General features: G+C 43.5%; 1 protein-coding gene across 1 annotated transcript in view; it reads right to left on the bottom strand.

Moving 5' to 3' along the window:
* The window catches only part of LOC138491790 (leucine-rich repeat-containing protein 46-like), a 383,144-nt gene that overhangs the window by 115,299 nt on the left and 249,604 nt on the right, over positions 1 to 18,241 (bottom strand). The window contains exon 4 of the mRNA XM_069618498.1: positions 4,116 to 4,234. Coding sequence (XP_069474599.1) covers positions 4,116 to 4,234 — 119 coding nt within the window. The remainder of the gene's footprint in view (positions 1 to 4,115; positions 4,235 to 18,241) is intronic.

Raw genomic sequence — 18,241 nt, 5'->3', positions numbered from 1 at the left:
TAGGTTTGTCATCAATAGGAAAAGGGGGTACTATGTTCCACCAAAAGGGTACCCCACTCCCAATCGTCAAGGACCATCCACCCAGGTGATCCTCCCTCGCTTCTCCACCCCTATGGTCAGGATCCAAGAGTGATGGCCTTCCCTTGGCCACCTGCACAGAGGATCGAAGGGCAGTAGGAGTGAGAATAGCCCCAGGTTTCTCACATACCCTTCCCCAATACGGGTTGGAGTGAGGTGTTTCACATGGAACCCGGAAGAGGAAGTTCACAATAACTTGCTCTCAATCCTTCTGGGGATTCCAATGTGGAACATCTAAATTGTCATTCCAAAACATCCTGCATATCTTCTGCGCCTGCTTCTCTTCGCTGGGACATTAGATTTGTTTCCATGTTGCTAATTTTCTTTCCTCCACTACTTTTCATTTCAAATTTGAGAAGTTCTAGTTTTGTTAGATGAGGAGGTCCAACCATAGAAGGTTTTTATTTTGGTCTGAGCTACCATTGAAACCCATTGAACTAACTGGGGTACATCGCTTCCCAAGACTAACTGCACTGGCAAATTGGAAATTATTGCTACCATTAGATCTACTTTCTTTCCCAAAATGGTAATAAGGATTTGAGTCGCTGGGTATCTTTTATATGGCCATGTACACAGGTTACGTTTTCCTTTCTAATTTCTTTCCATCTCTGAGGGTGTAGATCTGGTCTAAGGGCACTTTCCTTATTTCCCATATCCAACTCTGCCCATACAACCTTTTTCTTTAAGGTATCAGGGACCTTATACAAAGTGTTCCCTTCGATATACAAGAAGGGATAAGAATCTCTTTTATTTCTACAATCTTTCTTCTTTCCTTCAGTTTAGTTGGGTACTTTAGATGACCAAATATTAGGAAAGGCAGCTTTATTCAATGGACAACACCTTAACACCTTGCAACATGCCCATACCCTTTAAAAGAGTAACACTTTCGAGAGGGATCAAGAGATGGGTTTATTACGGATTACCATGAATTGAATGAATTAGAAATGTTCGAGGGAGAAAAAAACGGAAGCCATTTGAATGAAAATGACTTTCGGTTTTCACTCCCCCGAACATTTCTGACAACCCACTGCCCCCACCCCCTTACCTACCTCTTGGCTACACACCTCTTTGTTTGCTGCCGTCTCCTGCTTCCCTCTTCGACACTGGTTCCTTTCACTTATGTGAATGGGAGCTGGTGCAGCAGGGTCCTCTTTTTTTCCCCAATTTGTATTGAATAGGGAGCAGGGGACACTGCAACCCCCAATGGCATTATAGTGAACAAGGGTGTGGGGGACACATCTGTGGCCACTGCGGCCCTTGTTCACTATTGTGACACTGAATGGGGGATTTATTTGAAATGTTCTGCTGTAGTAATTTTCATACAGACGGTTTTCAAATAAATCTCCCATTCATTTTTTTTTTGTATTAGATTAAATCTCACAATGCCATTTATTACAAAAGGGTAGCCCCCTTTCTCTGATGTTTTCACTAGGGTCTTGAATTATGTTACCCCTTTTCCTAAAGTTGTCGTTATCTGGGGAAGATGGATATCGAGTAACCTTGATGAGGAAGATAGGGCATCAGATGATGACTTCTTGGGGTTCCAAGGTTTCTTCAGAAGTACTCTCAAATATTAGATTATTTCCCTCTTTTCCCCTGGTTTACTGTATTCCCAATTTCACTGTGGAAGTGGCTGAAGTAGATAACATATCTTCCCCATGGGGACACAATCGTTCTGTTTCTAAAGAATCAACAAAAAATATAATTTGTAATCAGAGTTGAATCGGAGGAGGGGTCCCATAAGATTTCATACCTTAAAATTCCTACCAACGGCCCCCGTTGTATATCAATGGAGACATCAGAGAAATTTAAAAGGACACCTTTTAATTCTTCTCCTCAGGAAAGTATAGGTTGTAGTCTTAATCCTATTACTTTAGGGGGCAGTACATAAATGCCCATGCCATGAGGGAAATTAAGATGTACACCTAAAGAGATTTATTTTTTATTTACTTGTTTAATTGATTTACAATTTTTACAAGAAATCCTCTTTCAAATCTTTAAAATCTTTAAAACTTTACAATCCATTGGGTTATTACAGCGAAGAAAAACATATTCTCATTTAAATCTTTGCCATCCTTTGACTCCATCTGAGTCTTTAAAATTCATAAACTTCTGAGTACTACACAGGAAAGGGGAAAGTGAGCCTGCGTAGAAATTTCATACAAAGGAGAAGCACAAACTCTCCACTTCCTCAAGTTCCCACTGCTTTAGTTCCCAAGAGATTATTATTTTATCCCCTTATGGTACTCGGCAGGCATGAGGACAAAAACAATGAAAATCATTACCTTCTATAGACTTCCTGATGGTGAGGATGGCGTGTGAGGTCAAAGCTTGAAAGACTACTCCCACATGATGAGATACCTGGTTGGGGAAGTTAGTATTTTCCCAAGGCCTGGTAATTTGTAACAGAATTTTTTTCAGTTTTCAGCACGCCTCTGTTTCTTCGTGTATATATTGGCTTTTTTCTTGACAGATTACACGCGTATGCATGAAAGTGTAAATATGCATTCAATATGAATTTCAGGCCAGTAAAATGTTTGCATTATATGACTCTGATGTTTAGAGTGTCCCAGATGGCTTTCATTCAGATGTATTTGGGCTCTTTCTAGCACCACCCTTTTATGACTCTCTTGGATCACCAACTTGCATGTTATCCTGCCCTCTGGAGAGGTGTCTCCCTGATAGAGAAACCTGTCCTTCAAAAGGAGGAAAGGTGCCTCCTTACGGCCTTCAGTTTCCGAAATCACTTGTAAAATGGCCTCAGTCAGCAAGGGGTTATTTCTTTGGGTTGTTGCTAAATCTAGGAGTGTGGTTGGTTCTCACTCATAATCTTTTTGGGTTTCAGGGTGAGAAGGGCCCCCAGATGTCTCATCAGCTTCCCCAAAACCCTGGATTCTGCCATCAGTGCTTTCCTTCTCTGTTCCCTGAATCTGGGAAGCATTACTCTCTGAATTATCCCTTGAGCAATCTTATGACCTTGGTAAACTTGAAATGGGTGTTGTCTGTGATTCTGTAGCAGCACCTTGACATCACCTCGGAAGTTTGGGACTATCGCCCCCCGCCAACACATCGATCCCAAATCTGCACGCTAAATCTAACTTAGGTGCTAATCTGATGTATGTATGATGGGGTGGAATCAATATCAAGTCAGTGGGTATCAGTCTTCTTTCACTTGGAGGAATTATCTCATCCCTACAACTACAGATATCGAACCCGATAGAGCCGTTAGTGGCTACTGGGTCTGATGCTCTGGCACTTAGTTTCTCAAACTGTAGGGTCCCCCAACTTGTATCATTTGAGCCACATCCCACTCCTTACACCTTTTGTGAAGGCATCATGAAGTACGACACAGACAACAGACTTCAAGTTCAAACAAAAGATATTTATTATATCAACTTAAATGTCAGGATGGTTGAAGGCCTAACTTGCCCTATGCTAAGGTGGGATTTCCCTACCTGAACGAAACTAAGGAAAGTTTGAATCAAAGAGTTCAACTTATCAGTCCATCTTCCCCTCACAAGTAAAACAAAGAAATGTGTAGGGATGGCAAAGTCAAAAGAAACAGCATTTAACTCAAAATTATGAGCTTCTTCAGGCTCACAGCTTTCTCTTAGCTCCATTCCTCAAGCACAAAAATGTTGCATGGAAAAGAGTCTTAAAGTTTACCTTACTACAGTTCAAGGCAATATAGTCCAGACCCAATCTTTGGGTTCCCTTCCCTAAGTTTAAATAAACAATCTAAACAAAAAAGCTCTTGCAACTCTGTTCCCAGATCAATACATATAAGCCGCCAAGTCTCACAGCTTTGTCTCTTTGGTGCAAGTTGCACTGGCTACCACAACACTGAACAACTGTAAAAGTATCCCGAAAAGGGGATGGGTCGACCAACTTCTCAAGAAAACAGGTGATGTGCAAAGATAAAATGTAGTAAGCTGAGGTCAAGCCTTACAGAACAGCAGATAGTGTTGCCCTATAATGCTGAAGTGGCTTAAACACTGATGAATGACAATATAATATTTGGTATTGAAAACGCTCACCACACAGTTCTCCCAGTTTTCTTGTAGTCTCTGTTGCCATATTTCCTTCTCTGTTAATTTATTTTTTCTTTGGAATGTGCGCTCTTCCCCTCTCAGAAGCAGTTCTTCCTCTGAAGGCCCTGTTGACAAAGTACATACATTTAAGTAACTATAATACATGGGCTCATTTATTTGATATATATGTATGTTATCATTTTTTATTCAAACTAGTTTTGCCAACCCTACCCAACTATGGGTCTCATCATAATTTGAGCAGAGCAATAAAATGAAGCAATGGACCCAATGGGAATGGGGATTTACCTCCCCCCACAACTCAGATCCTGCACAAATTGTGCCAGACCGAGTTGTACAAACATTAACTGCGTTGGGCGGTATCCTGGCGCAATTAGCGCCGAGATACCTCCCAACTCATGATGAGGCCCATGACAGGAAAATAACATCCCTCTGCTTCTGTAACAGTGTATTAAAGTTGGCTTCTTAAACCACAATGCCTACTGCTGGCCCAAGCAGATTGTTGCCAATGTCCCCTCGAGGAAATATCATCTGTCAATTAAATGAAAAAGAAAGGGATAAGAATTTCAGATTTCACTTCCTTTGAACTTCCTTTCTCTGACAATTGAGTAATTCATTGATATATAAATTAGCTGAAAAGATCCAGCTGTGACGAAACGACTTCTGCAGAAGTACAATGATGGCTATTGGCTAAACTACTGGCTAAACCGCCTACTCAACCATCACACTACTACAAAATAACAGTGATCCGTATCATGAAGGCAAAACAGGCCTAAATAAGGCATACTACCCCCTTTGGCTTTTGCGGTAATGTGATAGAGAGCAGGCTATCCTCTTAAGAGGCCTGCGAATGTGAGCAAGTAGCAACCCAAAGAGCAATAGTAACACTGTTCCAAAATAAAATAATGTCCAATCAAAGTTCTATAAAAATATAAACTTTAATTAAACAAATCAGTTATATAACTATCAAACACTATCAAAAACCCACCGCTGTAAAAAAATAAAGAAAGAACATGCAGAACAGATATGTATAAGCACTCTGGATACTTCTGTCAGGGGTGAAAACAGGCAACAAATGCAACAATGGACATAAAAGTATATGTCTTGATGCATGTCACTATCTTAATCTGGTAGAACATAACAAATGCAGGCATGGAGAAGATGGGTGGAGAGGTTCTACCAGTGGAGTATGTTGGTGAGGCTGATAACTGGGATTGTATAATGCTGAGATGAGTGGGCTGGGTAGGTGGAATCGTACAGGTTGTGAGGAATGTGTGATGGTAGGTGTTGGACGGTGCATGTGTGGTGATCTGTGTTACGGTGTGTGGTGAATTAAGGTAAGGTTGGCAGGAGGGATTAGATGAAAGGAGGGTGAGGGTGGGTGTTGTCATAGATGAGGATAGGAGTGGGTGAGAGGGATGTTGGGTGGTTAGAATGGTAGGATTGAGGTGGGTTTCAGTGTAGGTGTTTTCGGGGAATAGGATTGGATGAAAGATGAGTGTGAGTGATTTGCAGTTGAGTGGTAGGTGTGTTTGAGGAGGGATGAGTGGATGGTAAGCCCGAGGGTCTGCTGTGACACACTGAGGGGAAATTAGTTGGTGGAGTTGAGGATATTGGTGGCCCATAGGAGCGAGGGTGGTTTCAGGAAAGGGGAACAGTAATGAGGGAGAAGCACAGAGTGGGTAGTTAAAGGGATCTCTGATTAGGTAATCCAATGATGGACAGAGTTAAGGAAGAGTGACTAAAGGGTTTACTGAAGTTGGCCGAATGGATGGAGAACACTTATGGGGAGACACAAGACAGGCTCAGGGATCCTCACAAAAGTAGGGGGTGGCTGGAGCAGAGGTGCATGTGAGTGAGGGAATGGAGGGACAAGTGAAGTAGGGGAATTAATATGTGGCAGAAGTCAGCTCTGTCTTTTACTGACAGATGACAATGTGTGGTTAAAAGCAGAGGTGGATGAGGGAAAGGGAAGACATAAAAAGGTATTGGTGTTGAGTTAATTATAAGGGAAAAGATAGGGTGGGGCAGAGCTTTAGCAGAATTTCCTTTCTGGCAATATGAATGAGTGGAAAAGTGAGCAGGAGAGGTAAGGTGGGATGGGAATATTACTGCATTGGAGAGTGAAGTGGGCTGAATGCATGGGAGGGCGAGTATAAATGAGAGAAAGACTGAGGAAGGGATGGGTGGAGGGACTAATAAGATTGGCCAGGTGGGATGAGGGAAGGGTGTGGCTACATGTTTGGAATTAATGGACCTTGAGATTCATAGGATTCTTTGGGTAGGGTGGAGAGAAGCCTGTGGGGTAGCAGGATGTGGCTGGATAGCAGGAGGGAGAAGGCCCTTGGCAGTGTGGCAGGTTAATTTGGCTGTTAAGAAGCAGTGATGCTTAAGTGTGTTTAGTGGGCATGCAGGGGGTTATCTGCCTTAGGTTTAGCACTTTGCAGCTCAAGCCATGTTCTGAGGGATTTGTTGAAATCAAGAAGATTGTGCGGATATGTATGTTGGTTGCGATCACCACTTAAATGTGCTTGGACCAAGTACACAGTTCTGTGATCTTTGTAACCCTGACATGACAGGCTTAGAGGAATTGTGCACTAGCTATTCTGAGGTTGGGCTTGAGATGTAAGCCACCAGCTCAGACTGGAAAAATATAGGGCCGCCTTATTAACAGTAAAGTTATTGATTCATGTGTTCTTGAAGGTGTCCCATAGGCAGATGACATTCAGTGCTAGAGATGCAGAGCCTTACCACTGTGATCTGTACCTGTGTGAATTTTAGAAGATGGAAGGCTACAGTGAGTAGGTCTTGCGCAAGATGTTTTCACCTGTGTAAGTATTTGCTGCTTGGGAGGGTGTACTACGGGTAGCCTTAAACCAGCAGCAATCTAAAACAGTTTAATTATTAACACCATGCACCACGCGCAATGTCCTGTAGTGTTCTCAGTGGAAGTTATATTAGTCAGATATAGAACCTAATAAGGCCAGACAATCTGGTATTAAATCTGCTGTAATAACGCCAAATGGAATTACTGGTACCGCCAACGGGTCTGGCAGAATTATTGCTGATTACAAGTGGTGGTATAATGGTGTTAGTCCCCATTTGTGGAGTCCATAGGAATCCATCGAGATTTCGTTGGAATCACCACCGGCGGCAATTCCACCTGTGGTAATTCCACATATTTTGCACATTTTTGGTAGTAAGACAGGAATTATTGCTGATTACCAGTGGTGGTATGATGATGTTAGTCCCCATTTGGGGAGACCATAGGAATCCATGGGGATTTCAGTGGAATCACTATAAGCAGCAATTCAACGACAGATTTTGCCCATTTTTGATGGTAAGACAGGAGAATTACCGCCAGCATTTTGCTGGAGATTTTTCATCCACCTCACTACCAAAGTTGCAGTAAGGCGGTGCATTACCCCAATTTTTTCCTCACAGCCGTCCTTCTAATGAGGCCCATAATATGTTCTGTTGGGTAAACTGAAAATTGATGCATTTTCTTGTGGATACTGTGGAAGACTTTGAATCGATTTATTATTACATGAGCATTCTCTCAGAAGTAATTTTCCCTTTTAAAAAATGAGCTTTAAAATCCCCCTTTGACTTCCCATGTCTCAATAATTTATTGAGGTGTATTACCGAGAACCCCTGCAATGTCCTGCTGATTGGTTTGGACTATTCTTATTCATCCACTTTGCGATAGAATACGATTTGTTGGCGGGATGGAAAAGAGGTATCCTCCAGGGTGAACCCACATTAGGGAAGCCCACGATTACCCATAACATTAATTAAAAAGTAAATGATCTACAGGCTATTAGGGGTGTTCACTGGGCTGTGCCACTTATTCCAAGAAGCAACCCTAGTAAGGGCTGAATGATATTTGTGGTCCTACCTGGCAGGCAGAAGGGCAACCGCAATTACAACTCGTAGTATGGCGGTCTGGATGCAACAGCACCGGCAAGTTTACTGGTGCCGTTGTATCTGGACCGCCAGGGTCGTAATGAGGCCCACTGTGTTGGTAGCTGTGCAGTGCGATCATGCACTTGTCATGGACCATAAAGTAATGCCATTCCTTGAAGCCATTTTCTCTATGGCTAGAGGGAGAAAGAGAGACAAGCCTATCTTGAATCAATTCTCAAAGGGGATTGCTGAAGACAAGAACATGGCACAGAGAGCAAATGGTGTGAGGTCACCCCCAAGTAAGAGTAACAACTCTCTAGCTGCTGAGTTAAAGAGGATCATGAACGAAATGAAAGATAGCCTTGAAGCAATTTGACTAAAAACTGGACATCTTGGTCTCAATGTTGATCCACTGCAGGCCTGAATTGACTAGGAGACAGACAGAGTAATCGATGGTGCAGTGGCGTAAGTGCCACTGAAAATAAAGAGACTCGTACACATTACATGAGGGAGAAAATAGCTTGCAACTTGGAAAGGATTCAAGCCAAAAATCTAAATTTTAAAGCTAGATTGCTCTGTAATAATATCAGGACCTTTTGGCCTTCCTCGGTCGATGCAAATCACAAACAGGGAAGCGTTTGTTGAGAAATTCCTGAGACGATTTCTAGATGACCATCACTTTTCACCACAATTCCTTGTTGAGAGGGTGCATCATTCAGTTGTGCTCCACTAAATATGTGGCATCAACCGTGCCTATCATCGTTCAGACATTACACTTTTAAGATTGAAACTTAATTCTCCATACAACCAGAGAGTGTGAGTAGTTCAAAAAAGCATATGATCATAGCTCTCAACTTTTTTTGACATCAAGGCGAGTGAAAACACCTGTTTTTTTTGGGGTCGGGTGAGAGCCCATTGAAGTGAATGGGCGTATAGGGGGCTTTGCATGTGAGACAGCTGATTGTAAGGAGAGTGACGTTTTTGTTACAAATTAATCTCGTATTATATTTATAAACTAAAACATACTTTGTCACATGAGGCTAATTAAACACAACATAAGAGAGTTGAAACTTATCAGTGCTGACTCGGTAGACTTGAGTCTGTGTGGCCGTTCCCTACATTTCTGTTTGGCTTTCTTCTGTGACCCCAGCTCGTTGCGCTGGCTCATTTAGTAAGACTGAGCCTGTGTGAGGTATGCAACAGAGTCTGTGGCTCCAAGGCGGGTGAAACAGATGAGCTGGCGGGTGGGTGGGTGTCTGGATGCTTTTTGCGGGTGACACCCGCCGAAAGCGGGTGAGTTGAGAGCTATGTGTGATTGTGACTTTCCAAGATGTCAACACTACTCTGCAGACACACTGCAGTGAAAAAGATATTGAGAGAAGCACAGGAAGAGGATTTAGCTGCTTTTCCTGACTATGTTGCATGTCATATGCAGGGGCAAAACAGAAGAAGCCAACTACTTTCTGGAGTATCTGCTGTATGAGTCCCCATTGGGCAGTAACCAGAGTGAACCAATGTACAGGATAGCAATTTACTCTTTGTCAATGTTTTGCTGAGCATGATGTATTCTTTGTTTTTCCAATATTTTGTGATTGTCCCATTGGTGTATGAGATGTCACCGGACAAAATGGGGATCAATGAAACACATTAACCAAGCCTTCCCTATTGTCTTCTACGTCCCCAACAGTTCTCACAAGTTCCTCATTAAGGTCCTTCTTCAGTCCTTTCTCCTCACTGATGCCTTTCACAGCTGTCTCTCCTTCTCCTCACTTTCTTCCTGTCACATTTTTACCCCCTTCTTCGGGTGTTTCAGCTCTCTCACTATGTCCTCATCCTGTGCTTCTGGATCCTGTTCCCATAATACTTGCTCTTGTTAATAAATTACTCCTATTTTCCTCCCCACTTTCTCTAACTCTCCCCCTTGTCTTCCACCTCTTCCTCATCCTTTTGTTCTGTACTCTATGATCCCTCCTTGTCCACTCTCCTTCTCTCCTTCCAATTTCCCGAATCTCTCCCCCTAGACTCCTGCATATTTCACCCTCTCCCTAACCTTCTGTCGTTCTCCTCTCCCAGCCTCCTGGGACCTCTCTTGCCAACCCCTGATGCTCTCCCTCCTTATTCTACCAGTTCCGCTTCTTCAAACTTCTCGGGTCTCTCTTTTTCCAATCTCCTCATGTTCTCCCACTACAGCTTTCTGGGTTTCTATTCCCACAGCTTCCTGGGTCTTTTTCAACTCAGCCTCCTTAGCCTGATGTTTTCTACCACCATCTTCTTTCTCCCAAACCAACCTATGTGTTCCCCTCTAAGCCGTCACCTCTTCCTCTCCCCTTAGTCGCCACCTCTCCTCTAGCCGACTCCAAATAAACTGGCTACTTTTTATAGGTGCCTATCCCCTCCTATCGGACCCACTGCTCCACTATTGTCCTCCAGTCGTGTTGGGTAATCACTGGCCATACAGGAATGGTTCATTTGTAAATGTGGACTGTGGTCTGACCTCTTTCAAGGTTTCTCCCCTTCTCTGTGAGGCTCTGCTGAGAGAGCCAATATCAGGGCTGTATTCCATCTTGGTCACTCATGTGCATGGAGTTCACCATAGTGAGGCATGCTTCTCAGACTTTTCTGATTTCTGAGTTCCAACTTTTGCAAACAGGTTTGTTCGAGTGCAAGGCTCGCGAAGTTTGGTGGGGTAAACAAACTCTTGAACCTCTCTTTCCAGCTAGGTCAATCACCCGTGGGTATTGATTACACATCACCTAGATGCTGCTCAGATTAAACTTGGAACCTTGAAGGGACATTGCTAGTAGCTAGATCATTGTGATAAGTTCCTGCTAAGCTTGTCGGGATTGGTCAGGACATCAACTCCACTCTGCTCTCAGGTCCTGCATCATGCAATCAGTTTTGGTATCATTATCATTTTCATCTCCAAATTTCAGAGCAAGGAAGGGCACTTTATCACATTGCAAACTTGCTTTAATAGAGGGTGTTTGATATGATTTAGCCTCCTGTTAAGCTTTATATTATGTTATTTGGGGGCGGGTGCATCACTTTCTGTTGTGGAGGAGAAGGGGTTTTCAGGTTAATGTCTAAACATGCCACTTCATTGTTTTCTGCAGAGTTGCAAAAGAAAATGGTGCTGTAGGTGGATAGATTGGTAAACTACGTTTGATGAGTAGAGATAGCAGCACAAAGGAGTGCGATCATCCATGATTGGATCTCCGTGCTGAGTGGGAACGTGTGAGGCCTAACAAACTGTGTAAAGGCCAGGAAACTTGCAGCACACTAAATGGCTTGAAATTAAATGTTTTCTAAATCCCCAAGAGTGCTAAGATAATATTGGGCCACATTATGAGTTTGGTGGTAATTTGGTTTTAAAGTAACTGAATTACCGCCAAATTCAATTACTGCTACTGCAACTGGGACCTGTTGGTTTACCACAGGATTACAATTGATGGTAGGGTGTTGTAATTCCCCGGTTTTGGAGTAGATAGGACTCTATAGGAATTTTTGGAGGATTTCCCTCTGGCGAATTTACCACATGGTAAAATGATACATTTTTGGAGAAAAGTGTTGGATTTACCTCAAATCCTCAACTTTACCTGCGGTCCAATATGCATTGTTCTCTTTGAATACAAGTGATGTTATAACTCTGGTACATACACCTTAACATTTTGTTTGATGCAGCGACTGAAAGGGCATGTGCGCAATAGTGTTGAGCACTATTAGAGGGCGCAATACTATTCAACATTATTAGAGAGATGGCGGTCAATATGTATGCTCCAGATATAGATGGCCCTTTGTTTTTCAAGATTATAGCTGATAAATGGCAGAATTTCATTCAGGAACACACAGTATGGTGACTTCAATATGATTCTCATTGCAGTTGTAGACAAGATTGGGATAAAAGATAGACATTTAACAATGCCAGGTGAGGAAGTGCAGTGGTACAAATGTCGATGCTCGTCCATTCAGATCAAGTGGGATTCTCCCTAAATGTATGCTCCTTCTTTATTATGTCTCAGATAATCTGCAGCAATCAGGCAGCTTCAGCAGTATTGGCCAATGGAAAAGATGTTGATTCTGATTCGTTAATATTTTTGCTTGCACTCGTACAAGGAATTGGCTTTGGTAAATGCATTCTGGGTAGCGTCTGCGTGCTCTTTGTGGGTTCTATCGCACAAGTAAGTAAAAAACCTCCTCTTCTCTGAAGCTGTCTGAATGCAACATGGATCTAGGCGGGACTGCCATGTCTAGTCACTGCTTTTTGCAAGTTAGTCATTTGATGAAACAATTTGGAGGAAACATGGTCATGATGCGCTAAACATGGAAGATCACAGAACTATCCTTAGCAATACATCAACTGTGGACTTCACGAGTATAGATGTAACAGTAACATCAACTTTATTTACCCAATACGGTAGATTTGCTCCCTCTCAATTCAGAGTTTCTAAGGAAATTTCTCCAATGGTATTGCCACGCTATTATGAGTAGAATTTTCCACCTCTTTTACCTCTATCTGGGAGGTTGAGGTAAAAATTACAACTCCTCCCTAGAAATGTTTTAATGTTTTTTTTTCGTGTACAGAGGAGAACCGCACCTGCTTCACTTCAAAGAAGGAACAAATATATGTTTTAAATGGGACAAAAGGAGGGTTGAGAATGTGGGCATATTTTATTCACACAATGGGCCTCGTTACGAGGTTGGAGGTAGCCATGGTGCTATTAGCATCATGGCTGCCTCCAAACCTGTGTCCGAGTCCGGGTAGTCAGAATGGGAATTTACCGGGTCATTCCAACCTTGGAGGACCCGGTAAGTTCCCATTCTGAAAATCATTCCCCATTCTCATTCGAGCCCCCATAGGGCTCAATGGGAATGGGGAAGGAGCTAATAACGGGCCCGCAAATAGCGGGCCCGTTATTAGCTCCCTGGTCCCTTAGCAGGTCCCGCTAAGGGCAGCTGGTAAAACCAGCCGGCCCTAGTGGGACCCGCTAAGGGACCTCGGAATGCACCGGTAGGGGGTTAACGGCACCGGCATCCTTACCGGTGCCGTTAACCCCCTACTGCCGTACTGGTAATGAGGCCCAATGTCACTACTTTACCCGTGTAATGACTAAAAGGTTCAGATCGGGCACTGTTGTGCATTAAATAAATGTACAACAGTTGTATGCATCACTACTACATATTATCCATTTACAACATAAATATGATGATGAAAATGGATTAAAAACATTTCACACAAAGATTATTTCCATTGCTGCATACCCCCAGGTGCATTCTATCTATGCCAATACTGTTACCAATCCACCAGTGGTACACTCTGAATTGGGTGGTCCTTTTTGCATAGACTTGCATAATAGCCTGGCACTTAAGTGGTTAAAAAATATCACCAGCAGTCGTCGTATTACCTCAGAAGATATTACTGTCAAGAAATCTGCAAAATTAGAATTGAGGACCAATATCATCATTATATTAGGGATTGAAGAGCTCCTTTACTACGGCCGGTAAGTATATTTTGTGAGTATTAAGGACTGAGTGAGAACTAGGCCAAGTTTGTACTATTTCTATCAACCGGAAAAACTCTGCACAGTGGCTGTAATTGTGGGATGCAGGTGGGCCCAACATTAAACAAAATACTTAGGAGGCTGAGTCACTAAAAATGCAGGCGAGCCTATTTACACATACCTCAGTGAGCTAAAGAAGGATTACGAGAAGTCTGACTCTCCCGATTTTAATGTGTGTTAAAATCTCCATAATAAAAATGTCAGTGGTTCTGAAGCTTTTGTATTACTTCCTGAATATTCCTGTGTGGCCTGGGATTGCATTTTTTAACCTGACTACGGTCATTATTAATTGAACTGAATAGAAGCCACAAGACACTACACATAGGAGAGGATACCTTGAGAGGGTGGGGGAGGGTATGGTGTGTGTGGCGCCTGACTATCCCCTCTCCTCTTCAACCTCTACACAAGCCCTCTCCCCACACTTATCCATGCACACAACCTCACCTGCTACAACTACGCTGACGACACTCAAATCATCTTCAGAATCCCTAAGTCCATCTCCGATCTCCAACCACACCACGCATCTTGCCTCACAGACATTGATTGCTGGATGACTGTCAATCATCGCCTGCTCAAACCCGGGAAAACAGAGATCATGATCTGTGAAAAGACAGCCCTCTTCCCACAACCTACCCCCTGACCTCCCTCCCTAGGCCCCCCATTTCATCTGCCATAGTGAAAAACCTGGGCTGCACAATGGACACTGGCCTAATTCTCACAACACATTAACACTGTGTTAAAATCCTGCTACCTATATCTCTGTACACTCAGACACATTTTCCCTTATGTCTCCTACACCCACAGAGTGACAGCAATCATGTCCATTGTCCTTTCCTGACTAGACTACAAAACTCTCTCTATCTGGGTGCTCCTGCCTACCAACTCAAAAAGCTTCAAAGAGTCCAGAACTCTGCAACTAGGCTCTTTCTCACCCTCGGCTGGAGAGAACACATCACCCCCTCCCTCTGTACCCTCCACTAGCTCCCAATCAGACGGCGGGTCACTTTCAAAGTGATGTGCGTCACTCACCGAGCATTACACAAGACAAGCCCTAAATACCTGGAATAGAAAATGACCCACTATCACCCCACTAGAAATCTGTGCTCAGGCAATGCTCTTCTTCTGGTGATTCCTCCTTTCAAATCAACCAGAATTGGAGGCACCACTTTCTCTGTCCCCACTATCTGGCCCTCTCTGTGACTTAACATCCAATGCATAGAGGACCCCCTGACCTTCCGCAGAGCCCTCGGAGACTTTTCCCCTCGGCAACATGACTAACCCTGCCCTCACCCCCTGATCCGACTAGTTAATCTACTACTTGTGGACCAAACCCATCTCCAGCTGAAATCCACAAGAGGCTCTTCTTGCAACACCAATCAGGAAGAAATTGCCTCATCCCAGCCACAGCAGGGACAATATCAGAGAGAACAACCACTAATGGACTAGACGATCAGGTGACAAGAGCTTGTGTCAGTCCTTCTGAACTTCCTAGGGGCATCCAGCCATGGGCAGAGCAGTGAAGGGTGAAGACCAGCCCTTGACCACCCTCTTTGCCCCTTAGCCTACAAGCCTTTGTCTTTCTCCCTGTTGCAAATGTGAGTACCCAAAACTTCCTAATTACTGTGCTGTCTCTCCACAATGGGCCTCATTACGACCCGGGCGGTAAGGGAATACCGGTACCGGTAAGGGCACTCTCGAATGCTCAGTCTGTATGCAACAAAAAGTCCTTTATCAATGACTACTTTCACTCCAGCTCTCCTCCCTTAGACCTTCTTGCTATAACTGAAACCTGGATTTCTCCATCTGACACTGCCACTCTGGCAGCTCTACACAACTCCAAACTATCCCGCGTTCACTCCCCTCGACTGACTGGCAGAGGTGTAGGCATCAGACACCTACTCTCTTCCCGCCTCAATGCCTCACAAATCCCCAATGCCATGTCCTTGCCTGCCTATTTTGAATTCACCATTTCTGCTATAGCTCTGCTTCACTTGGTTCACATCATCTCCATCTATCACCCTCCTGGACCCACTGGATCATTCTTTGATGCCCTTGGGCAACTCCTTGATTCTCTTTTCACTAAACATCACCTCATTTTCTTAGGTGACTTTAGCCTTCCCTGTTCAACCACTTCTCAGAAATCTGAACTTCAGTCTTTTCTAAGCGGCAACACTCTCCACTCTATCCATTACCTATCTACCCACACAGGGTAACTCTTTGGATCTCTTATTCATATCTACCTCTCTCTCAGCCACCAATACTACTGTCACACCATCCATATCTGGTCATTCAATTGTTTCCACCACATCTCCTTTCCACTCTCTGAACTTTCCTCACCGCTTGCTTCACCTATTACTAAAAGGAAATGTAAACCTTCTGCCATTCACCCCTTTCTCTCCGACCTACAGTTTGCACTCTCCTACTTCCCACCCACCAACAATGCCTTCTCCAGCTTGCAATACGTACTATATGACTCATTCTCCCCACTTCCCACTGCTTACTTTCACCCCTAAGTCTCAGCATCCTCAACCATGGGTCCCCCATTCATATGTTCTCTTCGCACAGATATGCGTCAGCTGATGCGCAAATGGAGGCGTACCCACTCGCATGAGGATCTGCAACTCTACCTCTCTGCACTGAACTCTCTCAAGTCAACTCTTGATAGAGCTAAAAGGGAAGTCTACCTAACCCTCATTGACTCTCACTCCAGCCATCCTCGCTGGCTACAGGGCACCCTAAACTCACTCCTCACTCCTCCTAAGTCTATGACTATCAACTCCAATACGCTGTCACTTTAATACAACGGGGCCGTCGGCGATATTGACGCGCGGCAAGAACGAGAAAGCGTAAGTAGCTTTCTTTCGCGCACCCGCGCACGTGGGGGTTACTTAGCAACAGGCTCTAGACTATGCAAGCCGGGGTTCGGCAAGGACACGGTTTCTTCGCAGCGGAGCAGCTACGATGCCCATATGGCTAACAAAGGTAAGCAGGGAGTAGAATATGATACAATACGGGCTTATAGACACGTGAGTCATATGAAAATAAACGTGATGGCTCTCCACAGGTTAGTCTTTGAAATACGGTAATGAGGCAAGAAGGGGGACAGATATTGCTGCCATTAAGCAGGTACACAATTTGTTTTGTTTGGATTTATTTTGATTGAAGTAGTAGTGTGAATTTGAGAAATATGCCAAACCCAGAAACTTACTTTTATGTATCTTTCTATTAATCTATGGTAACAAACAACCCGGAAACTGATATCCACACTAATGGTATGTGTTTATTTATTACAACACTTTCTCACGTTTGACCACCAACGGGCAACTTGGGTGCATGTGTGGGCACTAATCATAATGGAATGATGTGGTAATCGGGTAACAAATAATTTGTGAACAATAATATGGTCTGCAACATATATGATTCGGAACATGTTTATTGGCATCTACTGAACTATATGACTATGACTATTTTCTGTGATTATTATTTTGTCATATGTGAATAATGTTGCGAAGTAGTGATGAAAGCACCTAGAGCCCTGATGATGGACTATGTCTGAAATGCATTGGCATAACACACAAACTGGTGCTAAGTGATTGCAGGACGTCTAAGCCTCAGTAAAAATAAAAGAAGAAGACAAAATCTTCAAAATTTTGCCAAAGAGCACTGAGTGATAATTTTGGAATCAACATATGTTTATGCATAAACAGGATTCATGCAACTCCTTGTTGGAGAGAAGGGGGTAACACACCTAGGATCAGATTAAGTTCTGGTTCCTTCTTTGGTTTTTATCAACTCCACTCTCACACCACTCTCACAGCTAATGACCTAGCTGAATACTTTGCTGCAAACATTTCCAATATTAGGGACTCTCTCCTGACCTCCCTCACACTCCCTCCTCCTACATTGTGTACTCTGCCTACTCTACCATCATCCTCTGTCTCCATCTCCCACTTCAGTCACACTAATACTGACAAAATACTATCTCTATTGATGAATGCCACCCCCTCTTGTGCCCCATCAGACCCTCTTGCTCCTCAGCTATTCAAGCCTATTGCCCCTATAGTGGACTCTCACCGTGCTGAACTCTTCAACCTGTCGTTCGACTCTGCTTGCTTTCCCTCTGTTTTCAAAACAGTCACAGTCATCCCTCTCCTAAAAAAGCAAGGGGCTAACCCGAACCTACCAGCTAACTTTTGCCCTGTGTCTCTCCTTCTGCAGTATTCTAAAGTGCTCAAAGGGGTTGTCTTCTTTTCTTTTCCTGAACTCTCCTCTCATCTCTCTATCAACATTTCCAACTGTCCCTCTGGCATTAAATGTCTTCACACTCTCTGATGTTAGACTCTACCAAAAATGAGGTGCTCTTCTACTCTGCCAAAAGCTCTCTCTCATCTCTTCATCTGCATATCCAGTTTCCACCTGCCACTCTTCCCTACTCTCCTTCAGCTAGAAACCTCAGCATCATCTATGACACCTCCACTAATTTCATCTCCAAAACTGGAACATCAGCTCACCTCAACCTCCTAAATATTAGGAAAATCAGGCACCTCCTTCCTTTCAAAACTGCTAAGCATCTCTTAACCACTCTTGTCTTCTCTAAACTGGACTATGGTGCCAGTTTACTCTTTGGTCTCTCCAACTATGCTTTATGAC

This window comes from Ambystoma mexicanum, chromosome 10, assembly GCF_040938575.1.
Source record: "Ambystoma mexicanum isolate Mex_15411 chromosome 10, UKY_AmexF1_1, whole genome shotgun sequence".
In the NCBI taxonomy this organism is placed as follows: Eukaryota; Metazoa; Chordata; class Amphibia; order Caudata; family Ambystomatidae; genus Ambystoma; species Ambystoma mexicanum.
This window is presented reverse-complemented; position numbering and strand designations above follow the sequence as displayed.